Source organism: Lichenostomus cassidix, chromosome 18 (assembly GCF_008360975.1).
Source record: "Lichenostomus cassidix isolate B80296 chromosome 18, HeHo_3.0, whole genome shotgun sequence".
Taxonomy (NCBI): domain Eukaryota; kingdom Metazoa; phylum Chordata; class Aves; order Passeriformes; family Meliphagidae; genus Lichenostomus; species Lichenostomus cassidix.
Window position 1 is genome coordinate 11,252,804 of NC_139498.1, and position 20,832 is coordinate 11,273,635.

Genomic DNA, 20,832 nt, shown 5'->3' on the forward strand with positions numbered 1-20,832 from the left:
GGGGCTGCACTGAACCCCTTCACTGCATCCCCCAGCCCAGAGCTGCTCCCCAGGCACAGCTGGGTGGGAGCCACCCCCCTGGTAGGGCTGCTTCTCATCGACATTCCTACCTCCCCAGGAGGAAAGGCTGGGTGCCCAGAGTGGCATCGGGGTGGCCCCGGGGTGGCCCAGACTGGCAGGCACCCGGGGTGGGATCTGCACAGTCCCTACAAGAGGGCTGCTCCCGCTGGAGGCCTGGCAGGGGGCAGAGGGTGACCCCAGCGAGGCTCTCAGGGGACATCCCGTGACGATCAGGCCTGGCTGAGGGCGGGAGGAAACTTCAGCTGGGCTCAATCCTCTCTCCTCTCCGGATAAGCAGCTCCTGAGTCCGGGGCCACTCGCGGTGGAGCTGTCCCTGGGGGATCCACTGGCGGCTGATCCCCTTCCATCTGCTCACATTGGCAGCACGGGATGGATTTAGCCCGAGATCACGCCGGGCTCTGGTGGCAGCGCACAGCCCTGCGCCCTAGCTGTGTCCACCACACCCTTGGCTGCCAGCCTGGCATCCCCCAGCGAGGTCACCATCCTGTCACCACCCCCTGAGCTCGCACCCCGGCACAGGGACACCTGCCCTGCGGGGAGGAAGGGTCGTGACATCCAACAGCATCTCCTCTCCATTCATCTGTCATCCTGCTCCACATCTTCTGGTTCCCCGTCAACCCCAGTGGCATCCAGGGCAGGGCTAGCGGCACATCCCTGCGCCCGGGTGCTCGCAGTGCCTCCGCGGGGCAGGGACGGGGCAGAGAGAGCGCCTGGCACCGCAGACCCTTCCCTGCGACACAGGGAGACGCTGCTGGAGGCTGCCAAGACCTGCAGGGGTGGAAAGGAGCCCGCAGCACCCCCAGCCGAGCTCAGGTCCCCAGGGACCCGCTTCCTGGCTCAGCATCAGCCTCGGCAGCTCCGCAGGGAGGGAGGAGCTGCTCGACTGCAGCGGGACACTGCCACCCCTGCCCTGCAGCAGGTGACACTTAGAGGCACCCCTGCTCGGCAAAGGCACCTCGTTCCCAGTCTGTCCCTCCCTGGACAGGGCAGCGGCTGCCCGGGATGTGCCGATTCCCAGGCACTCAGGGCGGCCCTGCCACCTCCCAGCTCTGCTCCGGGCTGTTGTTCCAGTGGCTTGGTGGGAGCTGGCAGAGCATTCGTGGGTGAGAGTCCACCCCGGGGCTGCTGGCACAGGAATGCAGGTCTCACTGCCGTGTGGCTAAACTGGGCTGGGGCTTCGAGCCTCCACAGCTGTTTGAGGAGCAATGGTTCTGCCGCTGGGTTGGGTTGGGCGGAGGGGAGGCCGCTGCTGTACCCATCCTTGGGCCAGCGTGGTGCCACGGGACGAATCCAGCTGGACCAGGGCACCAACCCTTCTGAAAACCACCTGCACAACCCACAGTGGGTCTCCTCGGCTGAAGGTGCTGCAGGTGGAGAGCAGGGAGCTGAGCTGGGGTGGCCTCGGACATCCTGAATCCTCCACTCCACAGGAGGGGCTCAGGAGGCACTATCCCCTCCCAGTCAGGCTCTGCCAGACCCAACAGACAACAGGGTGTGGCGCCAGTGTGGGGTGGGCAGGAGGCAGCCAAAGCCTCCAGGCTCTGCCAGCACTCTGTTAGAAACCCTCTTTTTGTGACTCTGTGTGAAGGAACTGTCATTATGTCCCCAAACCTCAGTGTGGTGAGTGCAAAGGTGGCCACTGTCCGGCTGCTCCAGCTCAAAGCGCCCAGAGGTGGCAGAACTGGGGCGTCTCACAGTGACGCCGTGACACCCTGAGGTGATGCTGAGGGCAGCAGGGCAGCACTCGTGGAGCAGGGATGGGACTGCCGGGAAAGCTGCGGGGCCGTGGAGGGGACGGAGGAACGGCTCACTCCGGATGGTGCGGGGGACAGGGGGATGGATCACCCTGGGGGATGATGAGGGTGGGCTGGGGCACTCCGGGGTGGTGTTGCGGATAGAGGGATGGCTCACCCCGGGTGGTACTGGGCGTGCAGGGCTGGGTCAGCCGGGTGATGCTGAGGGCGGAGAGCTGCGGTACTCGGGGTGATGCTCGGGACACCGGGGCAGGCGGGGCACGGCCGCCCGTGCCGGCAGAGGCAGCTCCCCGCTCCCCTCCCCTCCCCTCCCCCCCTCCTCCTCACCGCTCCCTCTTCCTCCTCCTCCCGTCTCTCTCTCCCTCTCCCGAGCCAGCCCGGCCGGGGGAGGAGCCGGCCGCGCACAAAACCTCCCGCCCGGCCCCTCCGGGCCCCGCACCCGCACCGGCACCGGCGGCGCCCAGCGCCCGCCCGGGGCCATGCGCGCCGCGGCGGGGTCGGGGCCGGAGGGGCCGGGGCAGGGCGGTGGCCGCCCGCGGCCATGAGCGCGGCGGGGCCGGGCGGCGGGGCAGGGCGGCGGCGGCGGGTGGGGGGCGGCGGGGCGAGCCCGGCGGGGCGGCCGCGGCCGGGGGGCGGGCGGCGGCGGCGGGCGCTACGCTCCCTGGGCAGCCTGGCCGGGCGGCTGCTCCGCACCTGGGCGCGCCTGGCCGGGGGGCGCGGGGGACGCCGCGCCCCTCCCGAGGATGACGACGGAGGGTTCCGGGGGGGGTCGCGGCGGCGGCTCGGCGGGGCGGCCCCGGCGGCGGGGAGCGATGCGGGGGGCGACGCGGGAGCGGACGGCGGGGAGCGGCCGCCGGGCGTGCTGGGGCTGCGGAACCACGGCAACACCTGCTTCATGAACGCCGTGGTGCAGTGCCTGAGCAACACGGCGCCGCTGGCCGAGCGCCTGGCGCTGGGCCGGTACCGCGCCCGCGGAGCCCGCGCCGAGGTCACGCACCGGCTGGCGGCCCTGGTCCGCGCGCTCTGGACCCGCGACTACACCCCGCAGCTCTCCGCGGAGTTCAAGGTACCGAGCGGCCCCCGCGCGGCCCCGGCTGACCCCGCTCCCCGGCGGCATCCCCAGCGCGCAGCGGCACACCCTGCTCACAGCACCCCCGAAACCCACTGACACCCTTCTCAGCTCACCCAAAACCCACTGACACCCTTCCCAGCTCACAGCACTGACTGGCACACCCAGCTCACGGCACCCACCCTTCACTGACACCCTTGCCACCCCCCAGCACGCATCACCTGGCATCCCTGGCTCACTGCTCCCTCCAGCCCCCCCGAACCCACTGACACCCTTCTGAAACTCACAGCATCCACCAGTACCTCCTGTTCCCAGCATCCCCCTACTCTTAACATTCCTCCCAGCCCCTATCAGCACTCCGAAATCACAGCATCCCCCCTGCCCACCCCGAGCTCCCCTCCAGCATCCCCCCACTCCCCAGATGCTCCTAGAGTCTGCATTCACCAGCTCCCCCAGCTTACAGCACCCACCAGCACCCTCCACTCACATCTCCCACTCCCCTGCCTCATCCTCCCTATGGACCCTGCCCTGCCAGACATCCCCGGCCCTGCTGCTGTCATCTCCCTCTGGCCTGGCTTCTGTCACCTGAGCTCCCGGGGGTGGGTGATGTCCCAGCCCTGGCCACACCACAGAGTGTGCTGGCTGTGATCGTGGCTAAGGCAGGATATTGTCCCGGGAGCAAAATTCAGTGTCCTCAGGCTCTGTCACACCCCTGCCAGGAACATGCCAGTGTGCTTGGGCCTGAGCCTGGCTGGGACAGGTGCAGGGTGTCAGCTGTAGGACAGCATATCCAGCCTGGCATTGCAGCTCCCCATGCTCAGGGGCATGTGTCCCCTGCCAAAGTGACATTTCCTCAAGGACCTGGTGCTGGCAATAAACTGCTGCTGCTGCCATTCAACTTTGCAAAGTGCCCGGGGGAGCTTCCAGGAAGCTGTTTGTACCTGGAATACCTCCTGCTCTGCCCCCCTTTCCCAGAGGACCTTCCTGCCTCCCTTCCTGGGCTGGAGGATGGAGCACCCACCCTGCAGGGACTGCTGCGGACAGCAGGTGCTCCTGTGGGACATAATTGCCCTTAACTGCCTCAAAGCCAAGCAACAGCTTTTGGAGTGCTCTGCAAAATAATTCCATCCTTCTCTCCCAAACACACACATTCCCTAGGGATAGAGCAAAAAGAAAAAAAAAAAAAATCCCAAACTTCCAGCCTTCACCTTGCGTTCCCTCCTCCTGGTGGTTACCTACAGCTGCCAGGAATTTCCACCTCATATGTTTAAATCCACCTAAGCAAGGTTTTTAAATTAAAAGTTGGTTCATTGTGCTGGGAGCCCATCCATGGTGGCCTTGCTCCCTCTGCTTGTGCCAGGCTGTTTGTGCTGCTGGCAGCAGGGCTGGGGACAAGCAGGACAGTGGCCAGGGGGGTTTTGGCTTGGGGCGTTTCCTGGTGCTGCCAGAGGTCTGATCCATGTCCTGGCAGGTCCCAACATGCTGCGTAAAATCAGCACAAGTGGTCAGGGTTTGACTGTGTCAGCTGCTTAGAATCCACACGGATGGTTGGGATTTCCCATTCCCGGTGCTGGTTTTGGGGCTGAGCTCCTAAAATTGTCCTTTCCTGGCTCTGAGGAGCCACCACCAGTCCAGGCTAGGAGGTGAGTCTTTAGGGATCCCCAGCTCTGCTTCTCAGGGTGCTCCCTGGGCTCCCCACTGGGATTCCCAGCCCCATTCCTGCTTTTTGGGGGTCAGGGACCCATCCTGGCTTGTGCCACTCCCCTGGAGCTGCATACACAACTCTCACGGGCTGTTGGCATGCTGGCATCTGCTGGTGGCACAAACCCTGCGGCCACCCCAGACATAGGCATGTGCTGGGAGCTTGGCTGGCTCAGCAAGGCAAATGGCATTAGCGCTGGCTTGGTGGCCTGATGTCACCGTGATGGGTGACACCTCATCCTCCCTGGATACCACCTGGGCCCCATAGCGTTCCCAGCCCTCTTCCTCCCACTGCAGCCCCCAGTGAAGATGGAACATGCTTTAAGGGCGTTGTACCACTCCCCTCCCAGTGCAATTAATACTAATTAGCCAAAATTATATAAATCATAAAAAGTGGGAGCAGGCAGAGACACCTCAGCATCAGGGCATGACCTAGGCAGGAGTGAAGTTGCAGAGCGGGGGGATGCTCTGTTTGCCGGGGCAGGGGTGGCATTTGTGGCACATGACCTGGGCTTTCAGAGTAGGGTGCCCAGAGGGAATGTCAGACATCTCCGCACTGGATTTGCATTCCCCTGGGGGTTACATGGGGTTGACGCCATCGGAGTGCACAGGGGGGACAGGTGGGTCCCCATGGGCTGAACTTGTCCATGTGGGCTTTGTTGGGGTGCGCCCTCTGTCTCCTCCTGGCCTCATCCCGGCAGCTGGAGGGTGGAACACCGCAGTGATGAGCCACAGAGCTTCCGTCTCAGCTGCGTGTGCTTGCCCTCCCCACTGCTCTGCTGGCCCCGCGGCGGCCCCGATGTCCCTGGGGAGACAGGACGAGGGCAGAAGCGATTGCAGGGATGGGTTTTGGGGTGGATGCTGAGGAAGAACCCGTTCACCAGCGCCCGCCCCGCCCGTGTTTTGCAGAACATCGTCTCCAAGCACAGCTCGCAGTTCCGGGGCAACGCTCAGCACGACGCGCTCGAGTTCCTGCTCTGGCTGCTGGACCGAATGCACGAGGACCTGGGCGCCGCCTCCCCCGCCCAGCAGAGCCGCGGCCCCCCGCAGGTGGGTGACCCCACGGGGTGCCCGCACACCCTGGCTCGTAGCTCGGGCCGGGTCTGGGACCAGGGTCACCGGGATGTGCTGGGAGGTGGTGGAATGTAGTTGTCCCCCTCCCTGGTGGGGATGGGAATTGGGATGCTGCGGTTTGGTCGACGCGTGGGTGAAAGGATGATGAGATCTGATTGCTGCGGGGCTGGGCAGAGGCTGGTAGAGTGTGGGGTGTCGGCAGGAGCCCATCCAGCTGAACATCCCGGTTCTGGAGGGCATCCTGGTCCTTGGTGAGGAGGAGATGCAGCCCCGCCCCGTCCCTCCCCGCCTCCGGCTAAGCCCACTGTAATTACAGCTCCGCGGCTTTGCTGCTGGCAAAATGAGTAATTAAGTCTTCCTCAATCCATCTGCGCTCAGGCATTGCCCTGGCCCTGGCCCTCCCTGCCTTCTCATTGCTTCCTGCCTGCTCCTTCCCGCCTCCCTCCCTCCTGCTGCTGCCCGCCGGGCGCTGCCTGTTGCAGGGGATGGATTTGAGCTGTTGGCATTTGACACGTGAGCTCAGCCCAGCAGTGTGCTGTCCCCATTTTGGGGATGACATCCGGCTCAGCAATGTGCTTTCCCCACTTTGGGGGTAATTTCCAATCCAGCAGTGTGCTGTCCCCTCTTTGGGGGTGACACGCAGCTCAGCAGTGTGCTGTCCCTGCTTTGGGGGTGACTGCCAGCCCAGCAGCCTGTTGTCCCACTTTGGGGGTGAGTCCCAGCTTGGGCACAGGGAGCCTGGCAGCTTCCTCCTCCCTATCCCCAGTTTGGGGTGTCACGGCTGTGCCCCCATGTTGGGGTCCCGGTGGCAGCCCCTGCCTAGCCTCCAGCACAGCTCCATCCCACAGGGAGAGCTCGGCTGTGGTGCCAATCTCCAGAGCCTCCAGCTGGGGCAGCCCCAGCCTTTCCTGGCCAGGGCTCTGCAGCCATCCTTGCACTGAGCTGAGCTGTCCGCAGCCCTGCCACCTTTCCTGGCAGATGTTTGGATACCCCAGGCTTTTTGGGAGAGACTGGCAGTTCCCGTTAAATGTCAGGTGCCAACGTGTGCCATAGTCTGCGTCTTGACACGGGCTGTGCCACCTGGAGGTGGCGCCGTGACAATGCCCGAGGCACCTGCCTGGCTTTGGGGATGGGACCGTTTGTGTGTCCCTCAGCATCCGTGGTTTTGCTTGGCATCCCCCCAGTTTTGGCCCCGTTTGCCACCTGAGTGGCACCCACATGCCCCTGTCCTGGGGGAGGGATGCTCAGTACGGGTGTGACCCTGAATAAATGGCTTGGAAGTGCTGGGTAGGAAGAGGGTGTGTGCAGATGCCCATGGATTGGGATGGGGGATGGTTTGCTCCTGGTCATGCCAAGGCTCAGGGACTGGGCAGCTCAGGTGTGGGAAGCAGGAAAGGAGGATGTTGGAGCTGGGCAGGAGGGGTGGCAATGCCCTCCTGGTTATGGGATGGGTGCCCACAAGGTACTTACTGTGGCCCCAATGCGCTGTGGGGCCAACCAAGGTGGCTGCCATGAAGGCTGGAGGAGGAAGCATCCCCTTGGGTTTTGGGAGAATTTTGGGGGCCCTGTAGGGCACAGACACCTTCCAGGTCCCCTCTCAGCCACACCAGATGGACCCCAGTGCCAGGCAGACCGTAAGGACACGTCAGGCTCAGCAGGACCTGGTTCCAGCAGATGGCATTTAGGAAAATCCACCTCCTGGCCAAAATCATCAGTGATTTTCAATCTTACTCATCGTGACACCAGAAACTCATTGTCTCACCCCAAAACAGCCCAGGTATTTTTACCAACACTCCTTTCTGCTGCATCTCTTCTGCCATCAGGCTCTGGGGGTGAAGCTCCTGTCCCCAGTGTGGGCATGGGGCCTCCTGGCAGTTGCCAGAGCAGTGGGCAGGCAGGAGGCAGGCAGGGCGATGTCCCCTAAGCGGGCAGATCTGGCTGCATAACATGGTCACATCTCAGCATCCCTGTTCCCAAAGGAGAAGAACAGAAGACTTGGCTCCTCTTGGGATGCCTGGGGCACATCTCACCTGTCAGGGAGGCATCAGGGCAGGGTGCTGGCTGCTGGGTGCTGTGCCTGGGCTCGCTGTGCCAGGTGCCATGCCTTGGTTTGGCACACTGGGTTCCCTTCTGGGGTTTGCTGGGTGCTGTGCCCGGGCTTGATGTGGCAGGTGCCATGCTGGGAACTGTGCTGTGGCTCAGTGCAGTGGGTGCTGTGCCAGGAGCTGTGCCCGGGCTTGCTGTTGGTGCAGATGTTGGGGGAGCCCACAGGAACACGGCTGGTTCTGGGCACCCACCTGCCAGGGAGGGCATGGCGCCAGCCAGGGTTTTCATACCTGCCGGCTTTGGGTGATTGGCCTGCAGTGAATTCACAGCCAGCCGTGTTTCCCTGGGGCGGGGCATGCACAGGAATGTGCACATGTGCTCCACGAGCTCATCCCGGACACACGGACTGACAGACACACGGACATGCACACAGACACACAGACTCGTGAACACGGACACACAGATGGACACACAGACTCACGGACACACAGGTCACAGACATGCAGACTCAGGGACCCCTGCACCCTGCAGTGTCCCACCATCTCACCCACCCATCTCCAGCTCCCAGTGCCAATGGATGTTTGCTTGGCGCAGTAGTAACCAAGGTGGGGTGGGCACATCCCTGCTGGGGCTGTTGACCCAGGGTGTGCCTGTGAGCACTGGGGCTCCTCGGGGGGAGATGTGGGGGACCAGCTTTTCCCCGTCCCCCCTCAGGGTTTCCCCTGCCAGGATGCTGCCATGGCCACCCAGCCAGCTCACCCAGGATTCCTTTCCTGGAGCATTTCTCCAGGTTTGAATGTATTCCCAGCTCCAGTTCTTTGGTGTTCTGGAGCTCTGGACACTTGGGCTGCATTGAGGGGTCTCATCGCTGCAGACTCTTCATTAACGCTTTGTGCCCCAGGCTGGCTGGGGAATGGGATGTACCCCAAAGGTTGCCCTGGAGAAGGTGTGTGGGCAGTCTGGAGGGCCCAGCAGTGCCTGGCAGGGAGGTGCCAGAGTGTCTCTGGCATCACCTTCAGCCCATCCTTGTGCCCTGCGGACAGCAAAGCTGGGCTCTGTTCACCAGGACATGTCCCTGACCCCCTGAAGGACATGTCCCTCACCCTGTCACCTCACTCACCACTTGTCCCTTGCCCCTACAGCCTGGCAAGGATGGGAGCAGCAGTGCCAGCAGGTCCCCCCCAGGCACCCAGCACCCCCATGGGCAGAGCTTTGTGCAGAGCCACTTCCAGGCCCAGTACAGGTGAGTGGGGAGAAGATCCTGCCTGGCTGGGGCTTCTCTCTTTTGCCAGTCCTTGGTGGTCATTATGAACCCAGGGAAGGGATGAGATGGGGAGAGTCCTCATCCATCCATCCACCCATCCATCCACCCCAGGCATGGGAGATCCTTCCCCTACAAGCACTTGAAAGTGTCCAAGGCCAGGTTGGACAGGGTTTGGAGCAACCTGGTCCAGTGGCAGTGTCCCTGCCCATGGCAGACAGCTGGACAGGGTGGTCTTTCAAAGTCCCTCACAACCCAAACCGTGCTGTGGTTATGTCCCAGGACTCAGGATTGTTCAGCAGGCCAGCACAAGGGTGCCCCTGTATGGACATCTGTTCATGTTCACATGTTCATCTGGCTGGGACTGTGGGATGCTCAGGCTGCCTTGTCCCTATGCATTGCAAGCGGGAGGGGACACATCTGGCATCACAAGGCCTTCCTCCTCTCTCAATTAATCCCTCACCCTCTATATGAAAGAAGGCACTTTAATTATCCCCTTTCCACGTGCCAAAGCTGTCTGTGTGCTAAGGATTTATTAATTTGTGTGGCTGCTTCCTGGGGAGCTCAGTGGGTCTTCAAGGTGACAAACAATGAGGACTCAGGATTTCATTTTGTTTTTTAATTGATTTTTTTCCCTTTTTGTTGAACAAAAAGGCAGAGGGAAGAAAGAAATGAAAATAACACCAGAATTAAGAAGAATCAGCAGTAGGTGGCTGTGGGTGCCAGGGTGGGCAAGGGAGCAGCAGTGTCTCCCTAGAGACCACCCTGCCATCAGTCAGATGTCCTCATGCTGTCCATCACCGCTCCTCCCACAACACGGCCACAGCCCTGCTGCTCAGGGCGGGGGGGTTGGGAAGGCTTGGAGGCCACAGTTATGGATGAGACTGGGAGACTCCCAATCCTGGGGCCTCACTCTGGTTTCTCTGGCACTGTGAGAGTCCCTGTTTGGGTTCAGAGTGAACAGACCCTTGGGTTGGGCAGGCAGGAACAGCCTGGGGAGCCTCACTCTGCCAGGAGGCCATGAAAATCCAGTGGAATGCTGGGGCCACCCAAGCTCTGTGGGATGCTCACAGTACCTGTGCGGTACCCATGATGTGGTGCCTGAGATGTGGTTCCTGTGGGAATGCTGTGCTTGGGATGTGGTACCCAAGATGATGGATTTGGGATGCTGTACCCAGGATGCTGTACCCAGGATGCAGCACCAGTGACAGGGCACTGCAGCTCCAGGGTGGGAACTCTGGGGTGACCGTGCCCACTCTGATGATGCTCCCCATCCCTGTTTCCCAGGTCCTCCCTGACGTGCCCTCACTGCCTGAAGCAGAGCAACACCTTTGACCCATTCCTGTGCATCTCCTTGCCCATCCCACTGCGCCAGACGAGGTGAGCCCCACATCCACCCAACCCCCCCAGAGGATGGCAGCTCCAACCAGAGCAATTTGCATATTTGGGGGTAAATAGTGAACATTAGAGGTGGCGGCAGCACTGGGGACAGGTGACAGCCACCGCACCAGGAGCTGTGTCCATGGGCACGTTTGCTGCCGTGCCAGCACATGGATCCACTGGCTGAGGTGTCTCCCCGTGGTGTCCCCAGGGCTCTGAACGTCACACTGGTGCTGCAGTGCGAGCGCTGGCGCTTCGTGCGGGTGGGTCTGGCCGTGCCGCTGCTGGGCACCGTGGCGGACCTGCGGGAGATGGTGGCACGGGAGGGCCACATCCCCCCGGAGCAGGTAACGGGGACACGATGGGCGGGGAAACGGGACCACCCTCGGGATGCTGAGGGTGCCAGGAATGTCCCACAGGTGATCCTGGCCGAGGTGTCCCCGCAGGGCTTCCTGCGCTCGCTGTCAGACCCGGAGGCACTGGGCGCGGCCGGGGAGGAGGGTTCGGTCTACGCCTTCCAGCCGCCCCCCGCCCGCCGTGCAGGTACTGCCCCTGTGCCCTCATGGGCTGCGGCTGCCAGCCCACCCTGCGCTGAGCGGCTGGGAGCACCTGGGCTGTGCGGGGATTGCTGCTGGGCAGGGGGCTGGGAATGGCCCTGGGATTGGCGGGAGGCAGCGTATCCCTCACTGGGATTGGTAGGAGGGAGTAGATCCCATGCTGGGATTGGTGGGGCAGAGGATCCCTCGCTGGGATTGGTGGGTAGTGGTGGATCCAGCGCTGTGATTGGTGAAATCAGGCATGCTGGGCCTTGGTGGAAGCATGGCAGTGGGCAGAGTCTCGACATGGCCTGGCTCTAATTAACCCAGTGCTACTGAGAGCCCCTCATTTCCCCACCCTGCAGGGTGTCCCCGCAGCCTCCCCACGTCCCCCGCGGTGCCACGGCCGGAGGGGCCACGCCTGCTGCCCAGCACCGCCCGCTCCTCTGACTGCCTGCACCGCGCGCCTGGCGGCCGCATCCTGCTGCTGCTCTGCAACACGGTGGGCACGGGGCCGCAGCTCGCCAGGTACCTGCCACCGCCTGTCACCTGCCTGCCACCCTGCTCTGCCCTGTCCCGCCCACCCACCGCCCGTGTGACAGCCAGCCACGTGTCCCTGTTGCTTGTCCCCAGGTTTGGGCCACCGCTGGTGCTGCGGGAGGAGCGTGGTGTCTCCTGGGAGCAGCTGCAGCAGAGCATCCTGGCCCAGCTGAAGGAGGTTCTGCGCGGAAAGGTGCAGGCACAGGTGAGCCCAGGCGACAGCCCTGTCCCCTGCCGGGGCACAGGCAGCTGCTGGCATCTGCTGACACCATGTTCATGGTGGGAATGCAGCTGTGGGTGGCCATGGTGGAGTCTGGGAGGTCGTGGGGTCTCCGAGGGTGGCCATGGTACATCTGTGAGTGGCTGTGGCAGCAATATCACTGTCTGTGGTGACACTGTGGGTGACCATGGCAGAGCTGTGCTTGGCTGCAGGGCCACCAGGGGTGTCACCATGGGTGGCTGTGGTGGCCCTCGGAGTGGTTGTGCTGTGGACATCGGTGGCTTGTGGTCACTGTGGGGTGGCCTTGCTGTCCATGTGGGTTGCTGGGGTGTCCCTGGGGGTTATCTCATGGTCACTACGGGTGGCCAGTGGTGTCACCACTTGTGGCTACATCATCACCACAGATGGCCCCAGTGCCACCCAGCCCCCACAGCAGAGCCACCCCAGCCCAACTGCCCTCCCCAGCCCCCAGGTGCCACCATCCTGTGGGTGCTGGTGTCCCCATGCAGCTCCTTTGCCCCCCAGCCACCCCACAGCCATGGGAACAGGTTACCCCCAGCCCCCCATACCTGTCCCCACAGGTGTCCCCCAGCCACAGGGACCAAAGCAATTAGATTTTGGGGGACGTTTTTGCCCATGTCCCAAAGCCTGGGTCACCCAGGCACTGCTGCAGGGCTGGGGTCCCTGTCCCCCAGTAGCCCCACAGCCCCCTCTCCCCTCACAGGGCACAGGAGCCCTTTTCCGGATCCGTCTGGCCGGGGGCTCAGCCCCCTGTACCTACCTGTCCCCTCAGGATCCCCGTCCTCTCTGCCACCCTGCCATTGACAGGTGAGGAGCTGCAGGGACAGGACTGTCCCCAGGATGTCCCCTCCACCTCTGGGGGAGGCCAGTGGCATCATCCTGAGTGGGCACAGTGTCCCTGTGGGTGGTCGTGGTGCCCCTGTCTGTGGCTGTGTTGTCACCACGGGTGGCCAAAGGTGTTCCTGTGGCTGGCCACTGTCACCATGGGTGGCCAATGGTGACACCATGGGTAGCGTCAGTGGTGGTCACCCTGCTCCCACAGCACTGGGTCCCCAGCCCAGTGTCCCCACTGTGGGTGGTGCATGCGGATGTGGTGGCTGTCCCTGCCTGCCGCCATGGACCGGCAAAGAGGTGTCCCCATAGGGACATGGGGTTTTGGGGACATCTCAGCCTGTCCTTCCCTCAGGGCTCTGCAGCTCAGCGGGGCTGGGGGCCCTCCCCACGTGAAGCTGACGGCGGAGTGGGACATGAGCACCAAAGAGCGGTGAGTCCCCTGCACCCGGGCTGGGGGGACACCCCGGCACTCGGGTCACCCTCCCTGGTGACACGTCCCCCCCAGGCTGTTCGGCAGCATCCAGGAGGAGGTGGTGCAGGATGCCGAGAGCGTGCGGCGGCAGCAGCAGGCGCATGGGCAGCAGCACAGCTGCACCCTGGACGAGTGCTTCCAGCTCTACACCAAGGAGGAGCAGGTAGGGGCACCCCCGGGCACTGCCACCCTTGCCCACCCCGGCACAGCCACCACTATAGGGGACCCAGCCGTGCCCATGCACGGCGGCTGTCTGCATTTGCGGTGCCGGGGGTGGCTTTGGAGGTGGTGGGGGGGGGGGTGATAGGGAGGGAGGTGGCTGTGACCTTGTGTCCCCAGCTGGCCCCGGACGACGCCTGGCGCTGCCCGCACTGCAAGGTGCCCCAGCAGGGCACGGTGAAGCTCAGCCTATGGACGCTGCCCGACATCCTCATCATCCACCTGAAGCGCTTCCGGCAGGTGGCCGAGCAGCGCCACAAGCTCACCACTCTGGTGCGGTTCCCGCTGCGGGGGCTGGACATGGCCCCACACGTGGCACAGCGGGGCCAGCCCGGGGGACAGTTCCTGGGGCGCTGGGCACCCTGGCAGGGCCCCCAGCACCTGCCCCTGGGCTGCCCCCGCGACCACCTGTACGACCTGTACGCGGTCTGCAACCACCACGGCAGCATGCAGGGCGGTCACTACACCGGTGAGCGGGGATATGGGGCACAGCGGTGTGCCATGGGGGTGCCATGGGGCTGGAGCATCGGGCATATGCTGCGCTGTGCCGTGGGTCAGATGTGGTGTGCAAGAGCAGCTCAAAGGCTGTGCTGAGGGGCATAGTATGGGGTTCAGGGGTGTGGCCAGGGGTGCTGCGGGGAATGGCAGAGGATTTGGGGGCACTGCACAGTTGTGTGTGGGATTTGGGGGCATGGAGTGGGGTCTGGGGGCACTGCAGGGGCTGTGTCATGGCCACAGCACTGGGTTGGGGGACACTGGAGAAGGGTGTCTCACGGGGCATGGCAGAGGGTTGGAGGGCTCTGCATGAGGTTTGGGGGACATCACAGGAGGAAATGCCATGGTATGAGGTTTGGGGGCCCTGCAGGGGTGTGCCACGAGGCAGGGCAAGGCAGAAGGGAGCCGGGGTGCCGGGGACATGCAGGATGGCTTTGCAGCCACCCCAGGACACACAGGGCACCGGGACGTGCCCCCCGGCACCATCCCGCTCCCCCAGCATGTCCCTGTACCATGGGGCTCCTGCTGCCCTCTGCACCCTGGGGGCATCCCAGGACAGAGCCTCTGTCCCCCCTCACCCTGTCCCCCCTCGCCCCCAGCATTCTGCTGCAACGCCCTGGACGGGCGCTGGTACAGCTACGACGACAGCCGGGTGGAGGGGGTGCGTGAAGCCGAGGTGAGCACCCGCAGCGCCTACATCCTGTTCTACCAGCGCCGCCACGCCGCCGGCTCCGGCACGGGTGAGCCCCAAATCCCTGCACACCCTGACACGGGTGCGACCCCGCTCCCTGCACACCCTGACGCATCCGGCACGGCCCTGGCACGCTGGGCACAGCCTTGTGCACACACCTCTGCAAATGTGCACACACGCACACCCTTACACGAGATCCACATGTGTGTGCACACCCCTGCGTGTGACGCCTTCCTGTGACACCTACTCGTGTGCGCACACAGACTTAACTGCAGCGTCTGTACGAGTGTGCACACACCCCACGCACCCCTGTGTGTCTGTGCACATCCCCTACCCTCCCGTGTACCGGGAGGACCGTGGCCGATCCTCCCCCGCTCCCCGCGCTGGGTCCCCCTGCTGCCGCCCTGGGGCCCGGCGGGACTCCCCGGTCGGTGCCCCCGGCCCACGTCCGCCGCTCCCCGCAGGCTCCGCCGCCGCCGCGGGGCACTGGCTGTTCCGCCTGGCCGCCTCCGAGTCCCGCTCCGGCCCCTGCACCGACCCCGACCCCGACCCCGACCCCGACCCCGCGGGCTCCGCCGCCGCCCCGGAGAACGGTGAGTCTCAGGATGCTCAGCCTCCGGTCTCCCCCGCGCCCCCCGCCCGCCCTGACCGTGGTTCCCCCGCAGGCGGCTTCGAGGCGCGGCCCTCGGTGCGAGGGCTGCAGTGTCGCAGCCTCAGTATCCGGATGGCCCCCGCTGGACCCCCGGGGCAGGGGGAGCCGGGCCACCTCCGCCCCCCCCGACGCCTCCGCCGCGCCGCCAGCGCCGAGGGGACCCCGCGCCGGCCGCTCCCGGGCCCCGGTAGCCCCAGGGCCGCGGTGCCGCAGGGGGACGCTGGTGTCACCCTGGGTCGCTTCCCCTCCGGCCCCTCGGCCCTGGGGAGGTCACGGAGCTCGGCCAGCCTCCCCCCCAGGCCCGAGGGGGGGCTGCGCAGATCTGCCTCGCTGGGCAGGGGCGCGGGGGTACCCCTCCTGACTGCCCGTGGTCCCCCTGGGGCCACCCTGCAGCGAGGCCGGCAGCCCCTCGGGCCCCTGCGACCCCCGGCCGTGCCCGAGTCCAGCTTCTGAGCCATGGGGGATGGGGGAGCACCACCTGCGGCCGCTGTACACGGAGCTCTGAACCGATGGGGGAGCTCTCCAACTGGGGGTGTCCCAGCCCAAGAGTGTCCGAACCAGGGGATCCCAAACTAGGAACATCCTGACCCGGGGACATCCCAATCTGGGGGCTTCCAATCCAGCTGGAGGCAGTTAGGTACCCCCCGGGTACCTAACCCCGGGTGGGTTATCCCAGTCCTGGGCATCCCCAAGCTGGAGACAGTCAGGTACCCCAAGGCTGAGCCATCCCAACCCAGGGGCATCACAAAATTGGGAGATTCCAAATTGGAGGCTCCCAAACTGGGGACATCCAAAAACTGGGACCATCCAAACTCAGGGGCTGCCAAATCCAGGCATCACACGCTGTGGGTTCCCAATCCAGGGGCTTCTGAGCCAGGGGAAAAACCAAACCAGGGTATCCTGACCCAGAGGCTCCCAAACGGAATCCTGACATGGGGGCTCCCTAATGGGAGCACCCTGACCCAGGGCATCCCAGATCCTGATCCAGAAGCATTCCAAGCTGGGACCATCCCTAGGTGGGGGTTTCAGACCTGGGCTCATCCCAAACTGGGGTCATCCCGAAGTGGTGGCTCTGAATCCAGGGGTACCTGAACATGGGGCCATCCCAAACAGGGAAGGTGGGTTCAGGGTCCCCAGCTCTGCAGCACCAGAGTATTTATTGTACCAGGAGAGTTTTATTCAGAGACGCTTTTTGTTTTCTAAAAGGCGACTATTTGGGGGTGGGGGGTCCCCCACACCTCGGTCTATGCAATCCCCGATTCCTGCAGCCAGCTTTTGTACGGGGCTCTGCCCCACCGCCGGCGGTTTCTATTAAAGACACGTGAAACAAGCCCAGTGTCCGTCCCAGGGGACGTGTCCAAGGGGAAAGGGGCTCTGTGTCCCATGGGGGTGGTGTTGGCACTCTGGAGTGGGATCAGCCTGGGGTCTGGGGTCAGTCATGGATGGATCCTGCCCTGGGTGGTGGCTGTGCCTGGGGGGCCTCTGGAAGCAGGGTGGCAGCACCAGGAGTGCCAGAATCCTGGAGCTGAGCCCACCAAGGCACAAGTGGGATGTCTGGAGAAAGTTGATGCAGCCACAGCGAGGGATGGAGGTGGAGGAGGCAGGATCAGGGTGGAGATGGACACGAGGGTGGAGGCAGAAAGGGTGGCTGGTAGGCACGGAGGTGGGATTGGGGTAGAGACAGATGTGTGTGGAGGAGGTGGGATTGGGGTGGAAGCGGAGAAGATGACGGTGGAAGTGGAGGAGGTAGAGGTGATGGAGGTGGAGATGGAAGCAGAGATGGAAGTGGTGGAGGTGGAAACAGCATTAGGTCAAGGCAGAGGAGGAGGAACGTGGAGGAGACTGTCCCTTGCTGGAGGCTGCTCCAGGCTGAGGCCCTTGCTGCACCACTGCTGCTGCCATGGGTGTGGCCCTGCTATGCGGCAGGGGACAGATGTGGGTTTGTCACTCATGTTGTCACCCAGGCACTGCCCTGGGCATGGCAGTTTCCCTGGGGCATGGGTGCTGGCAGTGACAAGGACAGAACTCCCCCCACTGCTCTGCACCCCACAACTGCAGCTGGGAGAGGGTGGGAGCCCCAGTGTGAATGACCCTCCAAGCCTGACGCTGCCCCATCCCATGTCACCAGACCCATGACAGCCCACATAAAACACCAAACCATCATTTTATCCCCCAAACCCTCTTCATCCCCGAGTCCTCCCCCCAAGGCTGGGGCAGGAAGCAAAGGCCGGCACTGCCGGGCAGTTCTCAGCGAGTGGCACACGGATTTATTGGATTTATTGATTGCTTTGGGGTGCTGGTGCCCCCCGGTGCCCACCTGGGGCGGGGAGCACGGCGCGAGCGGGGCGGGGGCGAAGCGCTGCCATTTCCATCCTCCCTCTCGCACCGGCCGAGCGGGAATGGCTCCAAATAAAACAAATCTCTCTATAGTTTTTCTCTCTCTCTCTCTCTCTCTACAAATATATAATATATATATATCTCTGCCGATATATATATATATAGATCTTCTCTCTCTGGAAAGGGTAAAAGGTTAATTTGTCTGTGCATGCACGACCAAAGCCACCAACCCCTGGGGACAGCGGGTGCTGAGGGACGTGCACCTCCCCCGCCAGCACCCCAGGAGTCGGGGAGCACATCCTGTATCCCCAGGTTATTGCTGGTCAGGTCCCATCCTGCTCCCAAAAAAGCAGAGGGGGAAGAAGCCGAAGAAAGGAAATCCCACTGCAAAGCGCCGGTGAGCTCCTTGTCACCTGGCCAGCACCCAGTGGCACCCGCCTCGGGGCACGGAGGATGTGGTGGTATCACCCCAGGGTGGTGGGTGCTGCGGGGCGGGGGGTGCAGGCACCCGGTTCAAAGGCAAAGTCTGGATAAGGCGAACAAAAATGAACTAAAGAACGGCGGCCGCTCCCAAACCGGGCGCTTTGCCACCCAAAACTGGCCCGTGGCCCTCGGTGCCGGTGGCCGGAGCTGGCCCCAGGGTGCCGCACGGATGAGCTTGGGGACAGGGACACTGTCATAGGGCTGTGCTCTCCGATTCCTCCTCCTCCTCCTGCCGCGGGGTCAGGCTCGGCCCCGAGAGTCTCTGCGCTGCCTCGGGCGGCTCCCGGCACAGGGCGGCATCCGGGGACACGTGGAGGGAGGGGACCTCAAAACGGAGCAGACCTGCGGGAGGGCAGAGCGATGGGGACACCCACCAGGGCTGGCACCGTGTTCGTGCCACCGCCAGGGGTGTGACCACCCCCTCTGCTCTGTGCCACCCCACCCGAACCAGGGCTGTGACACCAGCTGTCCCTACACGCTGCCTGAGTCCCACGAAGCTCTGTCCCATGGGGTGCGGGTGACACTGCTGTCCCCTCTCCCAAGGGACCCGCAGGGTGAGGCTGCGTGTGTGAAGTGACAGAAGGTGATCACAGCCACAGGCAGGCGGTGTCACTGTGTCCCCTGCTGAGAACAGAGCAACCCCCCAAGATAGAAAAAGCACCTCTGCCACACTTGCCCAGCTCAGGGACATTGAACAGTGACATTGCTCGTGGATGTCGCTTAGGGATGTTGAACAGGGATCTTTTTCTCCCACAGTGGGACAGGGGAGCACCTGGGCCAAGGGTGATGCTAGGGTGTGATGTCAGGGCTGCATCCATGCCAGGGTGCCATGCCAGGGTGCCATGCCAGGCCCACAGCAATGCATTCTCAGAGCCACACCGATGCCAGTGCCACCCAAAAGCAGGTGGCAGCCCCCTGAGGACACTGTGCCTGGCCCCACAGGGTGCCTGGGGCTAACTGCCACCCACACAGTCCCATCCCTCGCAGGCAGGACAGGCACACAGGGGACAGAGCCGTCTGCCCTGCTGGACCCATGGGAGGGACACTGGGACACTGCCCCAGGCTCTGTGTCCCCCGGTGTCCCCAGTGCCACCTGGCACTTCCAAAGCATCCCCCTGGCCATCCCCCTCCAGCAGCATAGGGACCCTGAGGGGACACAGCACCAACAAAGCCCAGGGCCAGGGAGGGCAGAGCAGCAGGGACAGCAGCACAGCTCTTGGGGCTTCCTAGAGATGTCACATTCCTGGTGACACTGCAACCTTCCAAGGGACATAGCCAACTTCCCGACTGCGTTGTCATTTTCCTGGGCTCATCACCCCCGTCCTGGGGACAGTTCCACTTTTCCAGGGGCATCTCTACCTTCCTGACTACCTGGCCACCCTCAGGGGGATGTTGGCACCCTTCTGGGCCAGCAACACCTCGCTGGGGCCAGTTCCGTCTTGCCTGGGATAATGCTGCTCTCCTGGGGACATCACCACTTTCCCAAGGACATTGCCATTTCCTAGAATGCATTGTCACCTACCCGGGGACATCACCAACTTCCGAGGGACAGTTCTGCTTTTCCGGGGACATTGTCACCTTCCTGGAGAACACTGCCACCTTTCGGGGCAGTTTTGCCTTTCAAGGGACAGTTCCACCTTTCCGGGGAGGGTGCCACCGTACCGGGGACATCACCACTTTCCGGGGCACAGTCCTGCCTTCCCAGGGCCATTGTCGCCCTCCTGGCGACCCTCCCGAGAGCCCCCTCCCGCCGGCCCGGTGCCGGGGTTACCTGTGAGCGCGCCGTCCCCGGGGCCCGCGGTGTCCAGGCGGGACGGCTCCGGGGGCTGGGGGGGCGTGGGGGCGGCCGGGGGCGGCTGCGGCGGGGGGGGCAGCGCGGGGCGCGGCCGCGATTTGGGGGCTGCCCGGGCCCGAGGGGCGGCGGCGGCGGGGGACGGCAGCAGCGGGGGCGGCGGGGGCTGCCCGGGGGAGGATCCGGGGGGGACTCCGGGGGGGCCGTACGGGGACGGGGTGCTGGGGGGCGTCGGGGACAGGCTGGCCGGGGACGGCTGCCCCCCGCCCGCCTCCCCCGCCGCCGCCCGCGGCGCGATGGGCGCCAGCTTCTTGGCCCCTGCGGGACAGAGACAGCGACAGGGACGGGTCAGGGCCGGGTGGCACCGGCGGGGACACCCCCGCCCCACCCGCCCCGCTCCTACCTTTGCGCAGCGAGTGCGGGCTCTGCTCGGCCGCGGGGGCGGGCGCGGGGGGTGGCCCCGGGGACAGCTCCGGGGGCTTGAAAGTGCTGGGGCGGGCAAGGGGGACAGAACGGGGACAGGAGAGGGAGGAGAGAAAAGGGAAAGGGAAAAAAAGGGAGAAAAAGAAATGGATGGAAAAGGGAAAAAAGAAAATACCCGCAAAATATGGAAAAGGAAAAAGGGGAAAGGGAAAGTAAAGAAAAACCCCACAAAATAAGGAGAAAGGAAGGTGAAAGGTGAAAGGTGAAAGGTGAAAGGGGGAGGGGGAGGGGGAGGAGGGAGGGGGAGGGAGGGAGGGGGAGGGGAGGGAGGGGAGGGAGGGAGGGAGGGAGGGAGGGAGAGGAGAGGAGAGGAGAGGGAGGGAGAGGGGGAGAGGAGAGGAGAGGAGAGGAGAGGAGAGGAGAGGGAGAGGAGAGGAGAGGAGAGGAGAGGAGAGGAGAGGAGAGGAGAGGAGAGGAGAGGAGAGGAGAGGAGAGGAGAGGAGAGGAGAGGAGAGGAAGACATGAAAGAGAAAGGAAAAGGTGAAAGAGAAAGGAAAAGAAAGGAATCAAGCATAAAAAGTCAAAGAATTAAAAATAAATGTAAAATAAAAATGAAAGCAAATAAAATGAAAATAAATTAAAAATAGAAATAAAACAATGACAATGAAAAGCAAAAATTAAACATTCAAAGAATTAGAAAGAAAATTAAAAGAAAAAGTAAAAGATAATTAAATAATAAAGGTAAATAACG

At 63.5% G+C, this 20,832-nt stretch overlaps 2 protein-coding genes across 7 annotated transcripts in view; one reads left to right on the forward strand and one right to left on the reverse strand.

Moving 5' to 3' along the window:
• Positions 1-2,474: 2,474 nt before the first annotated feature.
• USP43 (ubiquitin specific peptidase 43) lies at positions 2,475-16,376 on the forward strand. 3 transcript variants are annotated; one of them, XM_085078027.1, is made up of 15 exons: positions 2,475-2,901; positions 5,515-5,655; positions 8,868-8,968; positions 10,274-10,366; positions 10,578-10,713; positions 10,786-10,909; positions 11,268-11,430; positions 11,536-11,647; positions 12,387-12,490; positions 12,870-12,947; positions 13,023-13,152; positions 13,329-13,677; positions 14,303-14,443; positions 14,859-14,987; positions 15,060-16,376. In XM_085078027.1, the coding sequence occupies exons 1-15, from the start codon at positions 2,731-2,733 to the stop codon at positions 15,497-15,499; spliced, it is 2,412 nt and encodes an 803-aa protein (XP_084934153.1). In that variant the 5' UTR covers positions 2,475-2,730; the 3' UTR covers positions 15,500-16,376. The 3 variants fall into 3 exon arrangements, with proteins under 3 accessions (XP_084934153.1, XP_084934154.1, XP_084934155.1); XM_085078028.1 differs by lacking the exon at positions 2,475-2,901 and adding an exon at positions 2,925-3,951; XM_085078029.1 differs by lacking the exons at positions 2,475-2,901; positions 5,515-5,655 and adding an exon at positions 7,921-8,330.
• A 914-nt stretch (positions 16,377-17,290) lies between these two features.
• The window catches only part of ARHGAP44 (Rho GTPase activating protein 44), a 29,323-nt gene continuing 25,781 nt past the window's right edge, over positions 17,291-20,832 (reverse strand). For 3 of the 4 annotated variants that reach the window (XM_085078031.1, XM_085078030.1, XM_085078033.1), the window contains 3 exons: positions 20,062-20,147; positions 19,638-19,976; positions 17,291-18,208 (listed from right to left, as the gene is read on the reverse strand). In XM_085078031.1, coding sequence (XP_084934157.1) covers positions 18,060-18,208; positions 19,638-19,976; positions 20,062-20,147 — 574 coding nt within the window. In that variant the 3' untranslated portion in view covers positions 17,291-18,059. The remainder of the gene's footprint in view (positions 18,209-19,637; positions 19,977-20,061; positions 20,148-20,832) is intronic. The other variant, XM_085078032.1, reaches the window with a different exon arrangement.

Coding starts and splice junctions, on each gene's coding strand:
- USP43 (XM_085078027.1), top strand. CDS start 2,731: ATGAACGCCGTGGTGCAGTGCCTGAGCAACACGGCGCCGCTGGCCGAG. Junction 13,153..13,328: donor TCTACACCAAGGAGGAGCAG/GTAGGGGCACCC, acceptor TTGTGTCCCCAG/CTGGCCCCGGACGACGCCTG. Junction 14,988..15,059: donor CGCCGCCGCCCCGGAGAACG/GTGAGTCTCAGG, acceptor GTTCCCCCGCAG/GCGGCTTCGAGGCGCGGCCC.